We start from the raw sequence: 25,951 nt of genomic DNA on the forward strand, positions 1-25,951 counted from the left end.
ATCTTTGAAACACATGTACAGTCAATCAATAATTTAAATGAGAAAAGATAGGAATTTTACAAGGAATTTTCAAAAAAAAAAAGCTCTCTGGACACCGTGGTACCTTTATAAAGTTAGAATTATAAAAACAAAGGCAGTTTTATTTCTTATAACTATTTATTTAACAATTTGAGCTTTCACAAATACTTCATGAACTTAAATAATTATCTTGGTAATTTGAAATAGGTGTGTAAAACTACATATTGGCAGTTCATGAAGAATTTTTCATGCATACTGAAATTCTTACAAAATTAAAATAATTTTAAAAGCTTTTACAAGCCCATAAACATCAAAATCATCATTTTACAAGCCATGGAACATTGTATATACTGGCCTTTAAAATTGATCTATACTTTTGCACATAACTCTTGCATAGGCAGTATATCCTGTGCCTAATCAAATAATAAAACTGTAATAGACCAGGAAAAAGACAAAGAAAGGGGAAGTCTGGCATTGCAGAAATTTAGTTGCTGTTTTGTGCGTTTTTTATTATTTTGTACATTCTTAGATCGCATAAACAGGGGGGTTGATATAGCAGTAAGCCTTCCGTGATGAAGATTTTTATTGTCACTGTCACGAGCACTCAAAACAATACACTGCACCTTTCAGTATAATCAAAGTACAAAAAAATCATTCCTTTCAATTTGCTGTTATAACTTGTCTGGTTACAACACAGCATGACTAGCCTTTTTTTATTTATCAATGAAAAAGTAAAACTGTGAATCACTGTCTATGTACATCAACTTTACTCTCCAGTCTTTAGATTTCTTTCCACTCCAGAGCTCACCATGCAAACTTAGTAATGATTTAACAGAACGGCATCTAAGCAGCTGAAACAAAATCTAGAGCATCAGCAACAACCATTAAAACTTAATGTGGTGCTATCATGCTCCATTATACTTGAATGTTGGCAAATCTTGATGACTTTTGAAAGCACCAGACTAGAGATTGCAGTGTCATCTTTTGAGCACCTTAGCACATCTATTATTACTCTGATAACTTCACAGAAATGAAATTATATTCGACTTTTATTTCTTGAACGCTTTCCAGACCATGCTCTAAATCTGCTGTACAACCTAGGTGGACAGTACACAGGCACCCTTAAATTCCTTCTATATCCTATATGGCAGAGTACACAGGCACTCTAAATACTCTTGTATATCCTAGGTGGGGAGTACACAGGCACCCTATACACCCCTGTATATCCTGGGTGGGCAGTACACAGGCACCCTATACACCCCTGTATATCCTGGGTGGTGAGTACACAGGCACCCTATACACCCCTGTATATCCTGGGTGGGCAGTACACAGGCACCCTATACACCCCTGTATATCCTGGGTGGTGAGTACACAGGCACCCTATACACCCCTGTATATCCTGGGTGGTGAGTACACAGGCACCCTAAAGACTCGTATTTGTGCCTTAGGCAGGAATGCACAAAGCCTGTCCATCAACTGATCAATACTGACATACTCAGGCAACATGGAGACATCAGACTCGGCACTGTCATGGTTTGTGCTGGCTGGTAGGAAAGGAATACATTCAATTGATTTTTTTGGCGTCCTGTTGCTTCCCTCCCCATTGTCACTGCTGCTAGCGTCTTTGTTTTCAGCTGTACTGGATTGGTCATTCTCTCCCTGCTGGTCACTGAGTATCACGGAGCTATTTTTGTCAGGCATAATTCCCCAGTCCAAGGTTTTGAGGTTAATCAGCTTGCTTACTGCATCGAGAGTATTGGTGTTTACTACAGCTGCCTAGAGGAATCAATAAGGAAAATTCATCAGTTTAGATAAAGCTAGAGTTATGCTGAAAGTGATTATATTCTTAGTTAGAACTTTCGGAGAAAATGGGAAAGTAAGGATCTGGATTGTCTTTCACAACAGCTTATAACCACAAATCAGTACATTATTATCAAGATAATCAAGTGTTATGTTTCAATATATCCAGGTGAGGATGACTAAAAGGACCATATATAGAAAACAAAATTACCTGAGGTGTAGTGAGGTTTGGCCATACAGACAGGGTTTTGATGTGTGTTAGCTGCGGCAGTGTAGCAGCCAGGTGACTTCCTATCACAAACATTATCAGCTCCAGTTGCTCTAACCTAAAATATGCAAGAAAGACATTAGGAAATATCCCATGTGGATACTGTCATGGAAGATAAAGTCACAATTAAATGGTTTATTTATCCTATCAGAGTTAACTGGATGAATTCATATGATTTACTCTTAACTTAACAAATGCTGACAAGATGAAATGAATACAGAAGAGAACATGTAGAGTGTAACAACAGTGTTTCTTTGTATAAAAAGATGGCAAAGGAAATTACATGGGTCTTCTAAGACAAAATATTGCAAAAGTTTGAAGTAATTTTCAATATTTTCAATTCAAAATCATTATGAAAATCTGTCAAACTCACTTAGTCAATTCCTTGAGTGAGACGGCTAGTGCACTGTCTGCATTCTCACTTCCATTTTCCAGTCTAAGTGTGTGCAATTGCTTTAGGTGAGATAGAAGTAGGTACGTCTGGAATAAATAAGAAGTTTGGAGGTCAAGATACCCTCAATAAATAATAAAAATCTAAAAACTCAAAATATTTAACAAAAATGTAAATTATAAGAATATACATTAAATTATTTATACATATATAGACTCTAATGACAAATATCTTTCTAAGAGGAAGTAGCTTCTCTTTGTAACTGCTTTTTTTTTTAAAGGGGTGACCCCTAGAAAATATCTGTTCTCAAGCTTAAAATTAAAGAAAAGTCTAAAAAAAACTGCAATTTTTGCCAGATACATTGAACAAGTTTCAAGTCAAAAGGTAAAATGGTTTTCCACTTATCGTGTTATCGGTAAAAGTGCACGGCGACGACGGCAACGACGGCGACGACAGACGCAGATGATGGCAATATGTACAGACACATCTGTGTCTGTTCATAAAAATAACATTGCTGAATATCAAAATCCGAGCCTACTTCTGCACTCCATGTTGTACAATCTCCAATTTCTAAGACTTCCAAATTTTCCAGTTGTCCTATGAAAGCAAATTCCACATCTGGAACATTCTTCATTGTAGTAAGTGACTGAAATAACAAAGCAATTATAGTTAATTTTATGATGATGCTATATTTCAAACACTATATGAATGATAGTCATAGAAATACTATGATAGCCGAGTCAACTTATCTTATATCTACTTTCAAAACATAGTATGCAAAAACTCTTACTATGCCAACCGTAATTGATCATGTTGTCTAATATCAAATTAGTGTTCTTTTTCATGATTTAAATTTTATAAATGTTTCAAACATGACACTAACTCTTATAACAGTAATTGATTGAAAATTTTACTTATTAAAAACATTATTTCTTTACCAAAATCCTTAAGTTTTTCAGTTTTCCAAAATCTGCCAGTCCCCCACTGAATGCGAAGGCTGGTAATACCAGTCCACACAAACCCCTCAGTCTCAGTTCCTGAAGATTGGCGAGCTGAATGAACTTCCCCAGGTCTATCTTTGTATTTGTTGACCTAAAATTTGTACCAATAGCTCATGAGTATTACAAAATACAATAGACTTGGCATATTACTGAACTTCTGGAGCAAAAATAAATTTGAGTTACCAACAGATCGTGACCGAAAGAAAGATGCTGCACGTTTGTCATTAAGTTGATCTTGAATATCTATCATCTGATATTTATTCTCAGCTTGTTCATTTTAGGTATGCCTTGGTATTCATGCGAATATAGACTAAGTTTCACAGAAAATTAATTTTGTTTTTTGCTATATAACCATCTTAAACGTATAGAATGTACACAAATGGATAAAGCTGGTAACTCTGATCTTTACCACTCACCACATCTGTGGCTCTGTAGTGGTATCAGTGATCCACTCTGCTGTTAAGACCTCCAAGTTGGGCATCCTCTCTGCCACGTGCTGTAGAATAATGGCAGGAGCTCGTCCAAAGTCTATCCGCCTGAGACTGGTGAGCTCACCCAAGACCGCCGTCATCTGGTGCCAGGTCCTGTTCCTGTCCTCTCTGTGCAACAAACCACGCATGTCCTGAAGAGAGGGACAAAGTGGGGTCAAGTTCAAGGTCAGATTTTTTTTTTAAAGTTCAAGATCAAATGAAATGCCTCATGTAGATAACTTTTAGATACATAGAGAAGTTTCAAGTTAAGCAATTCAAGGCAAAGACTTATTGAGAAGAATTATCCAACATTCAACTATATATCCTCTTCAGAAGAGACATTTTAAAACATTTTTTCTAGCCAAAAACTATCAAACTCCTCTGAAGCATTTTAATATGTTTTAAACTGAGCTCACCAGTGTGTGCGTGTTGAACTTCTTGAAGTGTCTGGCAGCAGCTTCCCAATCAGAGATACAACTGTCTTTTAACCTCACATGTGTCCACTAGAAGTGATGGAAAATAATTATCTAATTACAAATTCATAGTGGGTATCAGCTTCAATCCTATACTACTTCATTTACATTATATAGACTAACAATATTTGAGGTATATCTACATTTCACATAATTAATACATCTTTCTGTCATTAGCTTCATACACAGTTTCATAATTCTACAGAGGCAAGTTCAAAGTGTGTATGAAGACCTTGAAATTACACGTTTACACCATAGTTGAGACTGAAATCACTGCAGGTTGGCAATCTGTATAGGAGAGATACAGAACATCTGACTAAATGCAAGTTTGGGTTTGTTTAAAAAAAAAACATGTAGCTCCATATACACATTCAGACCACGCTCATATTCAAACATTTTACCAGCTGGATCAATCCAACTCTGCAGGGACTCTCATTAAAGTGCACTCGGTGTAACCAGGCTTATTGTCTGATACACCTTCTTTAGTTGCTAGCTAATTAGTTAATTACCCATTACCAACTTGAGGACAACGTGTCAGACATTTAGGCAGATTGCAGTGATTGCACTTAGGGAGATCTGCAGAGTTGGATATATCCAACACTGGGTTAGCGCTAACACTTGCCAATTTAGCCAAATGCTAAAACTTACTTAAATTGGCTAAAGAAAAAGGGCTTGATTTGAATTGTTTTAGTCATATTACAATCACTTTGATAACAAATTGGCAAAAAAGTGGTGATTTGGCTAAGCGAAAAAAAAATTGCTAGCGCTACCCCAGCAACATACAATGGATATATCAAAATGTTCCATAGGAGCACAGATATACAATAGTATAATCCATATTGCTTTCATGTCTGCCATACTCACAAAGGAGATCTGACTGATAATGTTCCTCCAAGTTCTGCACACTCTGCTAGCCCTAAGAAGTTCTGCTGTCGTAAGATATTGGAACACATGCATAAGGCTGTCAAAGCCCATGTGAAATGCTCTAAAGTGACACATTTTCGACTGATCTAATGTTTTTATTCTGACAGACCGCCGAGGCTGTTTTGTATTGTCCATAGAAATATTTTTGTCTGAATTTTCTGCGTTATCACCATTCTCCCCTTTTGATTCATCAAAGGGTTTTTGCTGTAAACTGACTGCGCGACTGACAGCAGCCTGTATGTCACTAGACGATCCAGCGTTCGTAACAGTTGAAGTTGAACTAGTTGTGGCCACAGTAGCAACTTTTGTCGATGCCGTAACTGGTAATGTATTTGATGGGAGCATAATCTTAATCCCTTTGCTGGTTGGTACAAAACACGTTGGAGGAATCATGTATGTTTGATTGTTCAGTTTAATGGCCAAAGGCTGGCTTAGGTTAATTTTTTTCACAACTCCCATAGGAAGTGTCAAAAGCTGACATTTTTGAGATCCATCTTGCTGGTTGATCACTTGGATCTTTGGGGAATGTGACGGGCTTTCGCCTGGACTAGAACACGGAGAAGAGGGAACTGCAAATCGTGTGAATGCCATAGGCGGCACTGGTTGAGGCACCATGGACACTGGTGGCGCAGGCCCCGAGACACTAATGACAGGAAGTGGCGCAACTGGCAAGCGCGTGAATATCATATTAGGTCGTGGAGCCCCGGGGGCAGCTTGCAAAATGCTGGGCGGGCCCATAGGTGAGCTGTCCTCACGCGTCAGACGTGCTGTTGGAGCTTTGACAAGAGGAGGTGGAGGTGGAGCAGTCTTCAAACTGATTGGGGTCACCTCTGGCACCTGATTCAGTATAGACCTGATGGCCCCACTGGAACTTACTGGAGTGGTGCTGCCACTGGCCTGACTAGATTCCAAGGGAGTATTTTGCACTATAGACATAACACCAGTAATTTTCAACTCCAAGTCGTCCTCTGACTTTGTTTGTTTTTGATCCTTAGATTTGACAAACTCTTCGAGTTTTTGTTTGGTCCATATGCTAGGCTTCATGGTCCAGTTGCTAGGCTTCATCACCAGGGCATCTGCTTGGGTAGGGCTGGTGTCTTTGAGCAGTGAAACATCTGCCTTCTTCACTGAATCCTTACACCTCTGAAAGTGTAGGCTAAAATTATGACTTTGGCATGTTCTTATCTTCCAAAATACTTATTTATCCAAATAGTTGATGTGTCAATTATGCACAACTTTCAAACACTACATTTATTCCAGATCTTTTTATTTTTAAATTAACCTATTAACCATTGAAGAAGTAGGGAAAGTAATGCACAACATCAGACAAATATACTAACAGGTAATTTTTCTTTTACCATTCTCATTTTATTTTTATTCATGAAGGCCAGAAGATAATTTAGATTACGAAAATGCCTCACCAAGCATATGAAGAGAGCCTCTCTTGTGCTCCCGATGAAATTGACACACTGCGGATGGAACAGACACATGCAGACCCCACACTGTAAAGATGGAGGCGCGCCGTCTAACCCGGGACAATTCAAAGAACACAGACTCTGGTCAGGACTCTTTAGGCTATAAAATATGAAAAATTTGATGAAAAAAATGAAACTTTTGATTCCAAATAAACCTACAGATCATTATAAGCCTATATGCATTTATGATTGTATAAAAAATTTAATCAATTGTATAAATTGCACAGGACATGTAATTATTAATTTAAATGCACCCTTTTAGTGTTCAAATTATTCAATCTGAGCAGTTCTCAGTACTCACACTAGATGATTCCGGTGTTTGTCTCCCACAACAAAAGACTTCACAACCGAAGCTCCTTTCTTAGTCCCGGAATCGCTTACACCAACAGGTGAACTTTTCTCAGCCTCATCAACAGGAAACACTAGTTTGATCTTTTTGGGAGCAGGTCCTGCACTCTTTTCTTTTTCTGTTGTTAATCCAACATTTTCTATTTTCTCTGGTTTTGAGTCCTGTTCTGGTATTTTAATATCCGCCAGTTTTTTAGGAGCAGCCGGCCTCCCCCTTTTCTTTTTCTGCCTGGGGTGTTTTGTGGTTCTTGTGTCTGACCAAGATGTGGATGTCGCATTGTTCAACATGTCAAGCATTTCTTTAGTAGGACTACCAAAGGACGGGCTGGCGGTTAAACTTTTACGCCCAGCATGCCTGTTGGCCGTGCGCACCATTTCATAGGGTTCCTTGTAGATGGGCTTCCGTATGAAGGAGAAACAGTCCAGATTGAGATCTGTATTACCTTGCATGTCCACTAAGGAAGAAAATCAGAAGCCATTTCTTGTAAATATCAAACACATTTCTATAATTTTGTTCTTTAAGTCATGTTGAACAAAACCAAACATTATCAGTCACATAATTTACAGCAGAGCCATTTATTTATTTATTATTATTTCTGATAATAAACCATGTGGGCACTGCAACTTAAGAAAATTGTAAATATTGACAAGAAATTATAAGTGATCACCCCTTTTCCCTTTTACTTACAGTATTCCTGAACCTTCACAAGTGACCTCTAAAAGAAGAAAATATCTTTTGACTTCCTGACAGTGATTGTAATATGATTCACAAACCAATTTCTTATTTAGGAATATTTTTAATGAAAAAGAATGCAGATTTATATTAAAGCTAGATAAAAGATCATTAAAGTAGCATGTAGTTTTCTACTTAGTCTATTAAAAAACTCTTACTTCATATTTACAAGTAAAATACTACCAATTAGGCAATCCTTATTTTATAGAGAAAAATACAATACATTAATATTAAATGTGTCAAATATAAAAATTAAGTCAGTATTTCACACATCTAATGGAAATGTTCCACAAATACAACGTAACGAGTGGTGTCAGTGGGATATTTATATGTGATTAAAACAAATGAGGAAAAAACAACTATAGTATAAGACATATGAAAAAATTAATTATACTGTACACTAACTCTAAAATCAAAGAAAAACCCATCATAATCATATTACAAAAGTATATTGTGTCACAAGAGAACTCAAGACTAAAAATCAATCTTAACTTTCGGATCAAAATTTTAGTCTAATTCAATCCAAACTAAGACCATAGTAGTCCACTAAAATAACACAACTATTGGTCTAGTACATTGACAACATGGATGGGACGGCCATTTGGTGAAAAAAATTAGAAAGGGGGTTCCCAAAAAGACAGAAATCGATAGTTGGAAAAATCTCATCGCTGTAGCAATTCCTCACTTGTAGAAAAAGGGAGGCAATGATCCATGCAACTGGACTACTACTTATCTGTCCTGAATGAAGATGGCAAATTTTGGTATGAATGTCAAGACCCAAATTTTGGACTAAAGTTCTTTTGTGAAACGGGCCTCAGAGCCCCAAAAAACCAACATACCAGTTTTCTACCCTCTGGGTTGTAGTAATAAACATCAGCTTGGTTGCTTTTCCGTTTGTTCCCAGATACGGTTAAGCCTTCAAGTTGGTTGCGAATCACTAACTCCCTTTTCCACCCTATCAGTTGAATATAGAGACAGGAACGTGACAATTCTGCAGGTGCAGTATTTCCAACCCATCTTGAAATCCATGCACACATTTTACCTTTCATGGTGGATATAAACTTATCACCTGCTAAACTGGAACTCAATTTTCACAAGATTCCTTTCAAGTTCTATTCAATACTTTTTAGGGTGAAGAATTAGGTGCCTGCATCCCAGTTTTTGAGTGGTGAGTGGGATTCAGCCATTTTGGTTAGTCCAGGGCATGAACAACAGATTTAACAATAACCTATATAAATCTAATCTAATAAAATAAAATAAAATGAGAAATCATTTATGGAGTAGAGCCAGTTAGTAAGTAACAAGCATATACACACCATGAAGGATTTATCACACACTAAAATAAAAAACACATCAACAGTGCAGCCGCTATTTGCGTACCAGTTTTCTTCCATCTGGCGTGAAATAGTATGTGTCAGCCAGTGTGGAGATCTTTTTGCCATCTTTGGTCAAGCCGCCTTCATAATTTCTTATCACCACTTCACGCTTCCAACCTATTACATGCATCATAATGAAAACCAAATTAAATACTGGAGTTTTCCTGTCTTGATTAGTGCTGCCCTCTCAAGTCTTGCAACCTAAATTTGGTATATACAGCAATTTCAGCTAGAAAGCACAAGTGAATTAATTTTACTTCAACTGTCAGATTTTTTTTCAAATTAAGAATGGTTTCTTTACCACCTGTTTTTGAACCATCTGAATGTACACTAGCACAAGTGAAAGTGATTTTCAAATATAAATTTTCATAAGGAAATTATATCAATTTGTTAACATTCTATATGACACATGAGGAATAATATTTAAATGTTAAAACCCCATCTGTACAATTCATAAAATGTAAATCGAACAACAATCAAAAACATTTTGTGCTGAAAATATAATTTTCCCAGTCAACTTCATAATAAAATTAACTTTTATTCTCCTTGCAACAAAGTACTTTCTTTTTTTTTCTTCTTTCTCAACCTACCTTGTTCAAATGGCATTCTTAGTTTGGCACTTTTGGGTCCAACTTTCACTAGAAAAAAGTTATAAATACTAGTTAAAAGAATCATATCATTTGCAAGCATTTGATAATTTTAAATGATCCAAAAATAAAATCTTGCCAAAAAAATCCAACATATAACTGGTACATTATTGATATGTCCTTGTCATGTGCATTACAAACAGTGACAATTTTGTCAAAGTAACTGATAAATAGTATCTAAATTATCATATTAAATAAGCGAATAAATGTCTTAAGACCTATTTTTTCTGCTTTTTTTTTCAAGATTTCTGAATCCCATGGAATATTTGTCAACATACTTCAAAACCACTTACTTAAGATTCATTCACTCAAAAATTCTTTTACAAAATCCCTCCATGTCAATTCTGATAAAAAACTTGTTAAAAAATATTAAGCGAACTGGCTGCACACAAATAAGGCAAAGTACGGCTATTCCTCTATTGGAAGTACTTACTAGATTTGTTTGATCTCCGTTCTTTCTTTGCAGGACCTGACTCCATTTCTATGCCAGGATCCTCTTCATCATTGTCTGCCACATAGTCTGGCTCAATCTTGATCTTGTACATCAAACCATCTGTTTGATTTCCATCAAAAAACTCATCCACTGGTTCTGATTTTACAGTCACGCCACTAGATTTATCTAGGGTAGGAGATTCTTCTTCATTTTCAAGATTGGTTTCTGTGTCCATTTCACTTTCATCAACTCTTTGGTCATTTTTTTCCATATCATCATCGTCCTTGTCACCTTCATTTTCAGTGTCTTTGTTACTGCACTCTCTGTCTTCATTTTTGTTTTCAGAGGCATCTGGTAAAGCATTTCTTTCAATGTCTTTATCACCCATGCTCTGATTCACTGTATCTGTAGTGTCATCCTCCATGCTCTTGCTGTCAATGTCACTGTTACACCCAGCACCACTGTTTTCAGTCCCCTGCTCTATCTCTCCTGTTTGAGCCTCGCTAAAACTGTCGTCACCAACATCAGCACCAATGATGTCATCGTCTCCCTCCATCCCGCTTTTGGGTTGCAGTGAAATTTCCTCTTCTTCCCCTAAACTTCCTTCCATACTGTTGTTCTCGTCACTTTTTGAAAGGTCCTTTTCCTCTTCATTTTTATCTGAGTGAGGAGACAATAGGCAGACTTCATCTTCATCACCATTATTTCCTTTATCAATTTTGCCCTCAACCATGGCCACATCAGAATTAACGTTATTGCACTCAGCAGTGGCCATTACATCATCTTGATTTGTTCCCTGGAAGTTATTGTCTAATTCTTCTTGCCGCAGGGTATTTTTCTCACAAGCAGAGTCTAACGAAGGAATCACCTTTGAATTTTCACAGCTTACTTTCTTTGATTGGTCCCTTACGATCTCCTTCTCCTCTCCTTCACATAACGTTACAGCTTCCATTTTGTTTTCCCTACCACTATTAAAACTGTCACTGTTTGTTCTGTGAGCATCAGTTTCAGTCTGATTTTCGTTTGTTTTCCCCGTAACTTGATCATGAGCACTTTGGGAAATGTCCCTTGGAAGATTAAATTCTAAAATGTCTGTTCTGTCACCTTCCTCGTCAGTAGCAGCACCACTTGCTACAGGGTGCTCCACAACATTTTCACCCTGTTTGCCTCTAACTCCTACTTGATTATCATGTGAAGTTGGTAAATTGAATGGCAGAAATGCAGAGACGGACTCAGTGCCACTGTGTAATTTTTGGTGTCCAGTCTGGGTCACTGTCATCTTAGGAGCCACAGGTGTAGAAGTAAGCACACAGTCCTTTTGCAGAAACCCCGCCATACTTGTTAATGGGGGTGGAGGGGGGAGTGTGTGAAAGTACCCCTCTCCAGGACGTTGAAGAAATCCCATAGGCTCTTCAAAAGCACCAAAGCCCTGTGAGGCATCAGGCTGTCTCATGGTATAATGGTTAAACCCAGGGGGCATCAAGCCTGGGTGTGGTGGATGGGAGGACGCTGGTGGATAGTCCCCTAATGATCTCCCTGGCGAGAGGTGGGTGGCAAAAGCTGGAGATGGCCCATTAAAAGGAGGCGATACTCCATTAAAAGGTGGCGATACTCCGTTAAAAGGAGGCGATGACCCATTAAACGGAGGTGACATTGGTGGAAAGTAGCCTCCGCCCTGCACCCACATGTTTGGATTGTTGCCAAAATGATTGGGATCCATGGTCAGGGGGCGCTGTATCTGGTCACCATTGCATAATGCCCAAGCTGAAATTAAAGCAAAACAGTCTGTTAAAGTGAACATGCTGAGTGTAAAATATCAACCACAAGCAAAAATCTGATAACTTTTAAGACCGCAAACACTGTTAAATTATCTCCTGCTGTCACGTTTGATTGTCAAAATCAAGTAAAAAATAACTGGTGCAAGTGAAGCAGAAACCTCACCAGCGTACACAGACACAGCATGAAACACATTTGATATGCGTCTCACGACCTCAAAAGACAAAACACAAGTTGAGGCGTTTGAGGTTGTAAACACTTTTTTTCATTCATAATGGTACCTGGGTATAAGTATTCTTGACCAAGGAGTAGCAATTATTGTTTTATCAACTTTTGTCCAGCCAATCACGACAACTTAAACAAACCTGCATGTCAAAAAATGTTTGCTGAAATAATATGCTATCGTAACTAAATTATCATCTCTTGAAGAGCACAATGGAATTCGTTGAAGCTTACACCTTCCAGCCTACTTATTAATTAGCCCACTTTGTCTCTGCCCCAAAAAAGTTTTAAGACATACATGTACAGAATCCAGAATAACTATCTTCCACTGACTGTGTTATGCAACTTTGTAATCCTTTTGCTTTAGTTAACCCCTTCTGGCCCCTGTACCTTCCCAATCTTAAAGTAGTTGATATCCTTAACCCTCTGAGCCCAGAGATCAGACAAGCTCAATATATCACTGAAGAGCAAGCCCTCAAGGACCTCACAATTCACAGATATTAGCTGGGTTAACAGAATCCCAGTGGTTAAATTATTCATTTATCTATTTCAGTGCTCGTGTGTTGTTTTACAACGACTGTGACCTTACCACAATAATGGCTGGGGCAGCGCTGGCAATTTTTTTTTTCGCTTAGCCAAATCATCACTTTTTTGTCAATTTGTTATCCAAATGGTTATAATCTGACTAAAACAAGTCAAATCAAGCCCTTTTTGTTCAGCCAATTTTAGTCAGTTTTAGCATTTGGCTTAAGACTTTTTTTAAGCTGAAACCCTGGATTTGGATAAGACTGGATAAAATATCTCACTGTATATTATTATTATTATTATTATTACTGTGTAAACCAGTTATCCTTAAAGGCATTATCATATGTAGTCGTCCATGTCTGTAGACTGATCATACCATGTACTTTCTAGTTAATATTCATAACGTTTCCTTCTTGTTATAAGGCCCCCTTTTTAGGGCCCCAATTCACACTCCCCCTAGGCAGGAGACTGCTAACAAGGCCGTAGCTGCTAATGAGTCATGGTAGAAGTGTCGCCTGCCTAATGCAGCTCAAGCTGACGTGAGAAAACACCTAATGCTGTCAGCATATCAAATTCACTATGTTCAATGCCCTGACATCACATTTTGTGAACTGTTTTAACTGACCAGGGACCTATGCCTCAAAGCCCTAGTTAGTTGCTGTTCTTGGCCTAATTAGTTTTGCATCTGAAACTGTATTTTATATGAGCTACCATAACCTGGAACAAGGCAGTCCTTCTCTGACAAAGAGTACATGTATGAGCACTGTTTTCCTGCTGTAGCTGCAAAGCCTTTGTGTATAAAGCAAAGAGATGTCGTCATTTTTCAGACGTCTTATATCTTTCTAACTTCGATAAGATAGTCAGACATCAACAGTGTTTACCCTCAAGATAGACGAGGTTTGCCTTCAGCATTAATATTTATTTCTTTTTAAAAAGCCATTGTTGCTCATAATAAAAAAATCATTTATAAAAGACAGTCCACAAAAGACTAAATCCCATGTAGGCCAGGGACATACGCATTTTATTTTGCAGTTTTTGTATACTGTACTTTTACAAAATCACCAAACAATTATACCAAAATGAAAAAGAAAATGCAATAACTTACGCAGGCAGTTAATGACGCTATTTTTCTCACATTTATTATAAGAATTCATACACTAGGATTCCATATGATATCCATACACTGGGCCCCTTAAGTTGCCACTGTCAGCTGAATTTTTTTAAACTTTACCTTTAATGTAAATCATCTTATTGTTAAATGCATATCACCATCCAGTACACATGTCAAACCAAATAGTAGAAACACTTATACACAATGCAACTGTTGGTATAACTAAGGTACAGTTCATGCTTTGTAAAATTACTAACAAAGATATAGTACTTATTACATAATAGCCCTCTTCCTACTAGAGTCAAATACCAGGAAGTTAGATATCATGGGATCACATGCTTACTGGGTACTCTGTTTCCGCAGCATACCTATAGATTAACTCTCTATATATAACATTTCAGTATTATCTCCGCCCATCTGTTTGCTCATTAACCCGCAACTAATCCGAGGGGTCAGTGTATTTAATCCTTCAGAGTCCATGTTAGTATGCAGTCTGCACACTCACTGCAGCTTAATCTCTCTTGTTTTGCTTTAGCGATTTAGTTTCTTTGTTCAGGTTGATCATTCAAGGAATATTCATGGGTGTCTGGCAAACTACAGTATGTCAATTAAGGAATTTTCTTTGTACTGAAAAATATTTTGATTTCTTACTAATCATCAGTATGCTTACATTATAAGACTATATTTTCTTCTTTTGACTCCAATGCTTCACATTCCTTTCTCCAAGTAAAAATGGTCATTTCATTGTATGTAAGGGCTGTAAAACGATCCACCTTCAGACACAAGACCACAAAAATTCCTTAAACTGTCCCTTAACAGGTAAAATTAGTGTAAATTCTTTAAAAATGAATTTTTACCTCTTTCTACCCTTAACCCAAACTATAATTAATAAGTTTCACTATTATATATGCTGCATATAAGTCTAAATCTCTTAAATCAAGCCATCGTCACTGCCTAAAAATGCACCAAATTACATCCACTGACCTCTGCTACAAGACACAAATGACCAAGCACTGACAATGGCTATACATAAACATAACCTACTACTACTTCCACTGTACTTGTACTACAACACCCACCTCTCTCCACAACCCATATAAATTATCTTCCATCAACCTGAGGCCCAAAGTCAGTCTTACTCACTGTATCAGATGAACCAGTCTGCTTCCCATAGGTTTACATGTGCTTGTTATCTCAATGCGTGCACTGCACACTGACCGGCTGACTCTGAACCATGCAGAGTAAACACAGCCTTTCTTCTTCTGTATGCACACAATGAACAAGATGGCTGACCACTCTGTATAAAGCAATTTAATATTCAGGTCAATGCACATGCCCAGTTGGTAATGTATGCGACCTTCATCCGCAAGCCTCTGTGACTCGTGGATAATTTACACCACTTCCAAGTGAGGCTCACAACGGGTTGGAAAGATCGCTTCGCAGGACGGCGATACAATAATATATGTTTTATCGTAAAAAGCAACACAACGCAATTAAGTGCTGCACACACTACGTTAACTCACAACGTTAAGTTATGAGTAGGCATGACGCATGTTAATTAAATAACGATATGAAAGGTAATTAAATACAGATTGCGCACCTTCTTACAACGCATGTTCAAACTAAATGCGGTATGTTTACAATGATTTCAAACCATTCCTTTTTTTCAAAAATATTCTGACAACATCATATTCAGTAAAAAAAAATTTCGCTTAATTACAATTTTGATGAATTTCACCCTGATGCAACTACACTTAAGCTTAGCAAACATGAAAGAGCAGACTGAAGCTAAATATTTTTAGTAATATTTTTCATTTGCATGTTCAAATACATATAACATGACATTTCTACACACTCTAAGATCAACAGAACTAAATTTAGCTCCTGAATGTCTGGGATCTGAAAGTACTCAAGCACCGACTACGAGTGGATTACAGCAACAGTGCCAATGGGCTTTTTAGTCACATGAATTTGAACATCATGCAAAAACTGATCAGATCTTTTTCCTCAATTATTTCGATCAATAAAATATTATAAGATCTAACGTAGGTTAATTTTTGAAAGATCAATTGTACATACTACAGAGTTCATGAAAAGTATTCTTTGTTTTAACAGAAGAACTAATATTTTTCAGTACTAAATAACACCTAATAAAAGGCATTCACGTAGATTTTCAGCGATTGACAAGCACTTCTATGGAAAGGGCATTAAGTACGGTATTACGCCTATCCCCCTTTTTTTTGCATGTAACAACAATGTGAATATGTGATTGATTTTCTTTTGGCAAATCATAGAGAACTGCAATGTACGTAGTGGTATTTATCTTGAAAATTGTCCTGTAATGTGCTTGAAGAGCTCATATAAATGAAAATATCACATAAGACAAAAAAAAACTGCCTTCATTATTCAAAGTAAGTCATCTCATTGGCCTTTCCTTACCATTCCAGAACAGATCCAATCTGTTACCCTTGATCAAATCATTTATTTACGATGGAATATAGCAGTTTTTTTTTTCAGGGCAAATGGTTATCAGTTTAAAACAATTCAGTTATACATCTAAACATCTTTTTTTTTTTTTCAGTTATTTTTTAAAGTAACACAGATTTTTATGCTGAACAAACATTTTTTTCAGAGTTAAAATCACAGAATATATCTTTTGGGAATAGGTGTAAATCAATGGCATGACTTGGAAATATACGATGCAAATTTGCCTACAAAATCACCACCAAATTCTTCCAAACTGACACACCTAATTTCATACTATGCCTTTTGCAATCACTTATCACTGCCTGCACATGAGCACACTAGCTTCAGCATACTATACAGGCCATGTGTCTCAAACTGCTAGTAACATTGACAGCGTATAGAACAATGTTCAGATAGCCCAGTTCACTTACCCTAGGCCTGAAGCTTTTCAAGAAGTCCCCAAGTATTTGCAGCTGCACATGCTCAGAAAACCCAAATGTATGAACTCTAATCAGCTACAAAGTGAAAGGTCATTGCACATGCTCAGTATGATGTATGCCTGACTTGCAACCTGACATCCATGTCTACAGGGGTACAGAAGGGGGAACTTTCCGTTATTCTAACTTAACAATCAATTTTTCTGCTTTAAAGTAACTTCATACTTTAAAATGTCTTGCATGCGTAAAATAGTCGCTCTATCAAAATAATCGCAAAAGGCAATTCATATCAAGGAAAATCAATAAGTTCCTACGTCGCTTTCTGATTATCACGTAATATTGAACTTTGTGGTCAAGCAAAAACAGTACGGTACTACCTCTTGCTGCAGATCAGCTCACGCAATTACAACATGTCATAGGAAAAACCAATTTCGAAGTCAATTTTTATAAAAACGTACTTAAAATTGACAGTGACATGCTATAATTAGTATTCAATTAGCTAATTGCACTGACATCTTTCTATCATTAACATAATTACTGATTGTCATTTTCATATTTTCATTATTTGAATAACTTCTGCTTTATATTACAGTTGGATCACTGCTGCTTACTCTGACTTTTAATCACAACGTATCATAAGGCACTTCTTCATATTGCAAAATGTGGTTTTATTCATATCTTTTGAACTGCTTTGAAGTATTAGACTAAAAATGACACATGTCTCCCTAAAATTCGATTTTCCCCTATCGAATAAAAAAATACTATGGAAATTCATTTGTTATCAATCTGGCTTTAAGCTGGACTAGCGCAGATGAAAGAAAATGTCGCTTTGAAACAAACAAAAAAATACCCATGCCAAGTACTGGATCCTTGATTGCAACAGACGACCGGCAACCAACTAATTCCATCAATTTTTTTTTTCACAAAAAATGATCCAGTATTCAATAGAAAAACTCTCGGAACTGAAAAATAATTATCTTTCATTTCCAAGAGTTTTTCCACTGAATTTGTGTACATGGTCTATCAAGGGTTTTCCCAGGGAACCCTTCATCCGCCATTTGGCATCATTGGACAGCCAACATTTTCAAAGACAGCTGGATGGCTTATGAATTTATTTTGAAAAGTGATGCTTGCACTCCCTGAAATTTTGTATGAAATTACGGGTGATAATTTTGGACAGCCTGTACCCCAAATCCTGAGAAAAGCCCCGTGGTCAACATATTGGTCACATTCACAACCAAAGGTCATTCGTGGACTAATAGATCCATGGTTCAAATATGGCCTACCCACTTGAAAGTTGACTGCGTAATCCCTGCTGGAATCTATTCAGTGTCTTTTAGGGGGATTGTGTGGCAAGGTTTCAAGTGGGTCGCCAATGTTTGATCCACAGATATGTTAGTCTGCGGATCAACTTGTTCTGAATGTGTCCATTAATATTTAATGTAAGAAAATAAGTGAAGAATCGAGACTGTCATGGCTTCAACTGTGAGGCGCACACAAAATACCCACCATCACTGGTAATATATTCTTGGCGTCATATATGCACAGACCCTTAGCAGTTAGCTGGATCAATAATGCGTCGATAAAATGTATTTTTTCACTGCAAATTATAAACCATTACAAAAAGGAAAATTTAACATTTTAACGTACAAATAAAAAAGGTTGTTCATTGCATATAAACACCGCACTGTGTATAGGTGAGACTTTTGGGGGGTTTATATTACAATACAATGAATGAACAAAAACAAGTCGCGTTTGCACAGATTGAACAATTGCAGCACATTTTTGAGAATTATAACCTTAAACATCTCAGTACTAAACAAAAAGTTTTACAGAAATGGATGCCTATCTTGTATTTATCTCTTACCAAGAAAAAAGTATCTGTTAATAAAATACATAATTACATATACTCACATCAGTTGAATAATCACTTTCCTGCACTGCAGGTGAATTGGGAAACAAGCAAAGGAGGAATTTCTCTGAAAAAGAAAGAGGAATTTTCTTTAAGATGGCTGACACTGCTGTAGTTTCTCCCTGTCTTTCTAATATTTAGGTCAGATGAATGGCTGGCTCTTAACGGTCCAATTTCAAGGGGTTCTGAAAGGGGGTCCACTTAGCAATGTTCGCAGTCCTTTAATATGCCACTGCACAGCGAAGTGCCAGCGTTGTGCACCTAACACTTTCAGTCCAATTTTCACATGCTACAAAAAGGGTAAATGTAGCGTTTATTTTTACAGGATAGGTACATGTCGTCGCCCTTTTGCCTTACAATTGAAAACGCTGAATGAAAATCGAAAAAAAAAGTGTATTCTTTTAGAGGAATATTTCAGGAATGATGTCATAAAAATGTCACCGTAAAAACCTTCCTTTGCTAGTGTCAAGCTTTTTATTCGCTTCTTTGTAAAAAGTCAGAATGTAACAAACAAGACAGGCAACATTCAAAGTGCAGAAAACACTGAACTCCTCAGCTACAAAGGAAAAAAATAGATCATTGCGATATTTCTAAATAATTCTTACATAAAAAAGTATCTTTACAGCTTCAAAACATCAAAGGCTACTTATTCCAGCGCCCAAATTTAAGTGTAAAATAAATCAATAAAGAACCTCTCTCAAAATACTGAATTCATAAATTTTGATTTGGGCATAAAGCATTCTACTGAAACAGAGATATTGCATTTTTTAAATCAATCTAGGCTGCACTGTATCTTGCCCTTTAAGGAATTGGATTTATAGCTTTCTGATGAAGCAAAACTTGGAGCACGCATTTTCTTCCTAAACAAACTCAACCATACCGTCAATTGCGTAGCTCGCCGCTACTGCTATTTGTTCAGGAGACTTGATCAATAAAAAACCAGACATCTGGAAAATACATACTTCTTATGCAGACAATGGCTGCCGCTGATCCTTGAACCTTCCGCCTGGATTGCATTGTGCTCTATTTTCTATATGTCTGGTTTTATCAAACAGCTCAGGTGCTATGTTAAATTGCAAACCATGTGACATCACTGAATGATTTTTGATTAGGTGATTAAATGTGTGCAAATTGGCATTTTGTAACTGGGTCAGACAGACAGATTCTTGAGTACGGCTTGCATTACGGTCTTGGCAACTTTCCTGCATATTTTAAGTCACTCAGTACAAACATTTCATTGTGCTTACTTCAGTCTCAGACAAATACTAGTAATATTTTAGTTAACCTACTTTAAGACTGACCAATAAAGATAATTTCACTAAAAGAATTTCCTTTTAACCAAACCTAAAATTCGATCAACGATGACACGACAGTATCAACATCTTCTACAACAAATTCACTAAAATCACTTTCAATTATTAAAATATAATTTAGATTTTTTTACTTTGGAAATGGTCAGCGGCAAACCTTAAATTTCGATCAACGAAACGGCAGTGCCAACTATCTTCTCCAACAAATTCACTAAAATCACTTTCAATTACCAGGAAATAATTTAGATTTTTTACTTTGGGAATGGTCTGAAGCTTGATAGCCTATGTATCCTATTTGTTCTCTAGAGATAAATACTTATATGCCCCATTCATAACCAGTCGATCCCTAGACTAACAGATCCTGGGATCGAATATAGCTCACCCACTTGAAAGTTTGCTGCATAATCTCCTGAAAGGACAGTGAATAGATTCCCCATTGGGAGAATGCAGCAAGCTTTAACGTGGGTCAGACATATTTGACCGGCAGATCTGTTAGTCCGCAGATCAACTTTGGTTGTGACTGGGGCCATACTTGACCCACTCTGAGAAGTAATTTAATTTTTAACAAGGCAGCAAAGCTGTCAAATGTACAGACAAAAAGCAGACAATAACAATGCACAAAACAGGCTACTGTCAATTCTGATGCAAAAGTACATTATGTGTAACTGCAAATTCAACATCAAATTTTAATTATGCTCAACAGGTAATACCAATGTAAGTGAAATGTGTAACAAGCATAAGGCTTCAGGCCCATGGGAGTTTAAGTTCACACTTTGAAAATGCCAGAATAAGAAAAATGAAAATTTCACATAAAACTGCTTAAATTCAATAATAAATGATAACCCATTTGAGCTGGCTTTCTTATTTGAACTGCATGCCAATCCTACAAATCATACTCGTAAGTTGAAAATAATAATAAGTAACACAGTTTTCTTTTCATGATGTTTGTAGTAGCAGTGCAAAAAGATTTTTGTCAATTTTGATGTAACATTACATAATAAACTACAGAATAATTATCACCAATTTTTGATTATTGACTACAAATAGCATGGACATGTAGAAAATTTGATTACCATTTGGCTTCATGTCCATGGGAGCTTCGAGTCAGACAATGAATATGCCAACATGATAAAAATGAATATTTCACTCAAATGTATAACTTCCAGAAAAAGAAGCCAATTAGACTGCTTTTCCAACTCAGGCTGCATTTTAGTCCTTTGTTTCTTTTTTGAAAGTTTGACAATCATAAGTAACATGGTCTTCCCATAATGGTCATCATGGCAGCAGCACCCAAAATTGTGTTTTCTTCTATTTTAATGCAATATTACATAATGCTTAACAGCATAATGACCATCAGTTTTTAATAATAAAAGATCCGTATCATGAATTTTCAGAAAATGTGATTAGCATGGGTCTTCAAGCTTGTGGAGGTTCTTAAGTCACACTTTGAAAATGCCAATATGTGAAAAATTAAATTTTCACAAAAAAAAAAAACAAAAAACAGTTTAACTGCCAAAAAAATTTACCAAATAGACTGCATTGCCCACTGAAGCTTTATTTAAGTCCCATGTTTCTTCCTGTAAGTTTGAGAACAAAGTGACATGGTTTTCCTTAAATGGTCATCATGGGAGCAGTGTCCAAAATAGGGGTGTCTTCAAATTTTGATGCAATATTACATAATGTTTAACAGGATAATTACCATCAATTTTTAATAATAAAATATTAGCATCATGGATATTCAGAAAATGTTCTTAGCAAAGGTCTTCAGGCCCAAGGAACTTCAAAGTCACACCCTGAAAATGCCAAAATGTAGACAAGACAGCACTGTCCTGAAATGTGTTTTTTTCCATTTTTAACAATTTTTTAACATATAACAAAATTAACAATTTACTGCCATTTATATATGATCAACTAAGAAAATAGATGAGATGGGAAAAATATCAATAGAACAGTGTTTAATGTCCAATTTCCTCCATTCTGAGTTTCTGAACATAGTGAATGAATGAATCTGACAAAATGCAATGATATGAGTTTATTTCCATTTTTGAAACTCTATTATACAATACATGATAACAAGTTTACCATCATTTTTTTATAATCAACTAACAATGTTGTAAAGATGCAGGAAATGTCAAACAAACACTTTTACGAATCTTATTAGTTAAATAATGAGACTGTTAACATGCCTAAGAATTGAATCTGAGGAAATGTGAAAAAACAGCACAACTTATAAAATAATGGCCTGATTATGCTGATTTTCGAACTTGACCTGCGTTTTAGTAAGATAAATTACTCCTGTGAGTTTCATGACAACAGGTCTATCGGTTTTCCTTGAAATGTGTTAACAGTGTTGCACATATGCTGAAAAGTGAAAAAAACAGCATAACTACTAAAATAGTGGCCCGATCATGCCGATTTTCGAACTTGATCGGCGTTTTAGTAAGATTGATTACTCCTGTGAGTTTCATGACAACAGGCCTATTGGTTTTCCTTGAAATGTGTTAACAGTATTGCATATATGCTAAAAAGTGAAAAAACAGCATAAATTCTACAATAATGGCCCGATCATGCTGATTTTCGAACTTGACCTGCGTTTTATGAATATTAGTCAGCTCTGTAAATATAAAGCCAAAAAGTAAAACTGTCTTCCACTTATGGTGTTAACGCTGAAAGTGCACGGCGACGGCGACATGATCGGCGACGGCGACGACAGACGCAGGTGATGGCAATATGTACAGACACATCTGTGTCTGTACATAAAAAGTAAATCTGTATCAAGGTTAGTAGGTATAAGATTTCAAGGTTATCGGTTTCTACTAGTTTCTTATACAACTCATGAATTATACAACTCATGAGGGTTACACCGAAAGAAAGCAGAAAATATCCATTTAAATAAAATTTTTAGAAAATAAGATGGCCTTTGGTATTTCTTGAACTGTTTAAAACTATGCTGGTATTTGGTTGTCTGATGGCAAAAAAATTGACTTCAAATGCACAGGGATAAGACTTTTTGGCTCTCAAAAGGTGGAAAATCTGCAAATAATCCTGGAATTTTCAAAATTTCTTATGCATTTGTATGTCATTGCAAAGTGACGCTGTTGCCTTTTATGATTCAGTTAAATTAACAAGTGAAATATTACAAGTTCAGTGTGTATAGTTAACAATGAGGTATATCAGGATGAATGTACATCTACAGTGTGTACATGTTGTCACAGAGTGATATTTATCTGTGTAAGTACAGTCAGGGCAGATGTTAATCAAACATAACAAGAACTTTTTTTATTTATTTATTTATTTATTTATTGTTATTTCTTTAATTTTTGATCGTTTCAGATTCTTGGTACTCTGACAATTCAATCCACACCAATCATTTATCACTGAATAAAGGTTCGTGAAATGATGTCATCATCTTCTATCAAATGCACACAAACTCAACAATGAAATCCTAAAAAAGTATTTTCTCAAATATATATATTGCATACAGATAAAAGACAGAGACATCCAGACAAAACTTTTTTGTTAAAAAATTCCACATCTGTTCAGTCTGCACATGAGCCGTCTACATACACAACTTCACAAGCTGTACAAACATCCATGGGCACATTTTCCTTGAAAACATGAAGAGAATAAAATGCAATCTAATGCCAGAAATAAGGGGGCGATACAATTCACACACACACACACACACACACACACACACACTTTTACTGACAAAGAAACTGCAAATCAAAGAAGTAATTTCTAAACTCTGTTTAAATCAAGGTAATGTTCATTCGTTCAAAACTTTTTGTATCGATCGATGCTAACACGAGAGTAAGTCTCGTCTTCCGACTTAAAAACACGGGATAATAATACAAAACTGTACGATCCTCACCTTTAGTCTGCGTTAGCACAAATAAAACTACAACTGGGATGATCGAAAAGTTGTAGTGATGTTATCACGACTGACTTCTGGAGCATTTTAGAGTAGGCCGCTCTGTGCAGGCGTGACTACCGTGAAATCTCGCATGCGTTACATTTCACTTCCGGTTACATCCTGCTGCGACGTGCGAACATGTGGTGACTGTCGATAGTAAGTTTTGCTTTTGGACTTGTAGAGCAAAGAAGCACATATACAGATAGTCAGGTGAACTGTGCGGAATCGTTTTTTTTTTTACGAGCACAATGTTTGTGGCCTTCACAACGCTAAAATGAGAAATTTGTCAAACTGGTATGTACAGTACGTACAGTGTATGCGCTTTTGCTTAGCGGTAACTTAATTTTGAAGCCCCCTCTGTTTCTTTGATTTTCATTTAAACATTTTTTTAATTGAGTTAAATGGTGACTTTGAGCAACGTTTCCTACTATCAACTTACATTTACAAAATGGAGGGACGCATAAATAGGTCAAATTTAAGACCAGTTTTTGGCTGACCGAGTTAATCCAATCGTGACAAACTTTACCCCTTCTTCAACAGATTTCATTTAACATATTCCTAATATTTCAGACCACTTCAAATTAGCATTTTATGATGGCAGTACATTGGTCAACTAGAGCAGCAGCATCCAGAATTCTACAGGGCACTCTTGGATCAGCAGCAACGAGACATGAAGAGAGTAAAATGATGCCACATGCCAGGGTCCAGCCTAAAGAAATATCAGATCTTCTTCCAAGAAAGGGGTTTAAGGCAACACATGTGGACGAATTCAAAAGTAAAAACACAGTTGTTAGAGCTGCTTTGAACAATTTGAACAGAAGAGAGACCAAGAATGACGGGTACTCCTGGATAGAACAATGGCTTTGGGATACCTCTGCCATAAATCCTGCTATGGATTCTGTAACAGTTCTTATTTCATCTATGAAAACCCACCCAAAACAACAAAACAAGACTAAGGCATGCAGTGATACACTTCAAGAAAAACCTGTGCGAAGAGTGATGCAGTTAAAAAGTGATTTTTGCCACATTGGTAGGACTAGCAATAAACTCTGTATGAGTACACAAAGAACTCTTGTGGATGGGATGCGTTCCATCTGTTCCGTCTCAGGACCAAATGGTGACTCTTGCTTAAGGAATGAACATTTTGCAGGTACAGTGGGCTTGTTTTAATAGCCTTAGAGACCATTCCCAGAAACTATCGTACTAACTTCAGACATGCTGAAACTGTTATCAACTTCAGCGACTTAGATGTCTTGCATTTTCATTGAAGCTGTTGGAGGGTAATTAACTATCGTTTAGCGGCCTCAGTAGGTATGCCAGACATCTAAGCCATTTAAGCTAAAAGCAATATAGCGAGAAACCCCTTGGGAGATGGGTCGATCCAGTTAGATCAATCTAGGCATGGGAACCCAGTCTTAGTGATTGTAAAGCACCATTTTATCTGACACTGTTTTCAAAATAACTCTAGCAAAAAGACAATATGCTATCCTTGGTAATTAAAATGGTGGCTTGCGGTTAAGATGGGAAGTTGATGCAATTCCTTAATTAACCCGTCTACCTGCTCAACTGGGCAAATCACATTACTTGTGAATTGTAATTTGTATACCACTTGATGACAAGCCAATTATTTTATTCCTAGAATTAGTCTGAAGTCTCTATTGCTAGAGTCATCTTGAGTAGTGCTACTAAGACCCACAATCCTCGGCCAGACTTTACTTAGATTGGTTGAAAGATTGTAGTTCACACACAAAAAATAAGGAAGTATTTCCACCTAATTTGTCCATCAGCAGTGAGACTGAAGAATTATTTTATTCACTGTATGCATTCCAGAATTTATAGCTGAGAAGATAGTAGAGAGCCAGCTGGTGGACCTGGACAAAACTCTGGTTTTAGATTGTGATCAAGGTATGCAAGTGAAA

The 25,951-nt window shown here is 36.6% G+C and overlaps 2 protein-coding genes across 9 annotated transcripts in view; one reads left to right on the forward strand and one right to left on the reverse strand.

Moving 5' to 3' along the window:
- Nucleotides 1-137: 137 nt before the first annotated feature.
- LOC106161834 (uncharacterized) lies at nt 138-24,122 on the reverse strand. 6 transcript variants are annotated; one of them, XM_013538884.2, is made up of 16 exons: nt 23,991-24,122; nt 18,809-18,873; nt 10,358-12,121; nt 9,868-9,915; nt 8,741-8,856; nt 7,857-7,884; nt 7,122-7,623; nt 6,767-6,920; nt 5,286-6,488; nt 4,365-4,451; nt 3,895-4,100; nt 3,416-3,569; nt 3,016-3,123; nt 2,460-2,566; nt 2,030-2,144; nt 138-1,794 (listed from the first exon to the last, which is right to left on the reverse strand). In XM_013538884.2, the coding sequence occupies exons 3-16, from the start codon at nt 12,075-12,077 to the stop codon at nt 1,399-1,401; spliced, it is 4,944 nt and encodes a 1,647-aa protein (XP_013394338.2). In that variant the 5' UTR covers nt 12,078-12,121; nt 18,809-18,873; nt 23,991-24,122; the 3' UTR covers nt 138-1,398. The 6 variants fall into 6 exon arrangements, with proteins under 6 accessions (XP_013394338.2, XP_013394340.2, XP_013394335.2 ...); XM_013538886.2 differs by lacking the exons at nt 18,809-18,873; nt 23,991-24,122 and adding an exon at nt 16,889-17,019; XM_013538881.2 differs by lacking the exons at nt 18,809-18,873; nt 23,991-24,122 and adding an exon at nt 16,741-16,889.
- The window catches only part of LOC106161836 (uncharacterized), an 8,105-nt gene continuing 6,235 nt past the window's right edge, over nt 24,082-25,951 (forward strand). Inside the window, exons 1-3 of one of the 3 annotated variants that reach the window (XM_013538888.3) lie at nt 24,082-24,188; nt 24,603-25,182; nt 25,863-25,937. In XM_013538888.3, coding sequence (XP_013394342.2) covers nt 24,624-25,182; nt 25,863-25,937 — 634 coding nt within the window. In that variant the 5' untranslated portion in view covers nt 24,082-24,188; nt 24,603-24,623. Of the gene's footprint in view, nt 24,327-24,602; nt 25,183-25,862; nt 25,938-25,951 lie in introns of all 3 variants that reach the window. The other 2 variants (XM_013538890.3, XM_013538889.3) reach the window with 2 other exon arrangements.

This window comes from Lingula anatina, chromosome 2, assembly GCF_051362555.1.
Source record: "Lingula anatina isolate TDL-2025a chromosome 2, LinAna3.0, whole genome shotgun sequence".
Lineage (NCBI taxonomy): Eukaryota > Metazoa > Brachiopoda > Lingulata > Lingulida > Lingulidae > Lingula > Lingula anatina.

Coding starts and splice junctions, on each gene's coding strand:
- LOC106161834 (XM_013538881.2), bottom strand. Junction 6,921..7,121: donor AAACACCGGAATCATCTAGT/GTGAGTACTGAG, acceptor CATATTTTATAG/CCTAAAGAGTCCTGACCAGA. Junction 2,145..2,459: donor TCACTCAAGGAATTGACTAA/GTGAGTTTGACA, acceptor TGCATATTTTAG/GTTAGAGCAACTGGAGCTGA.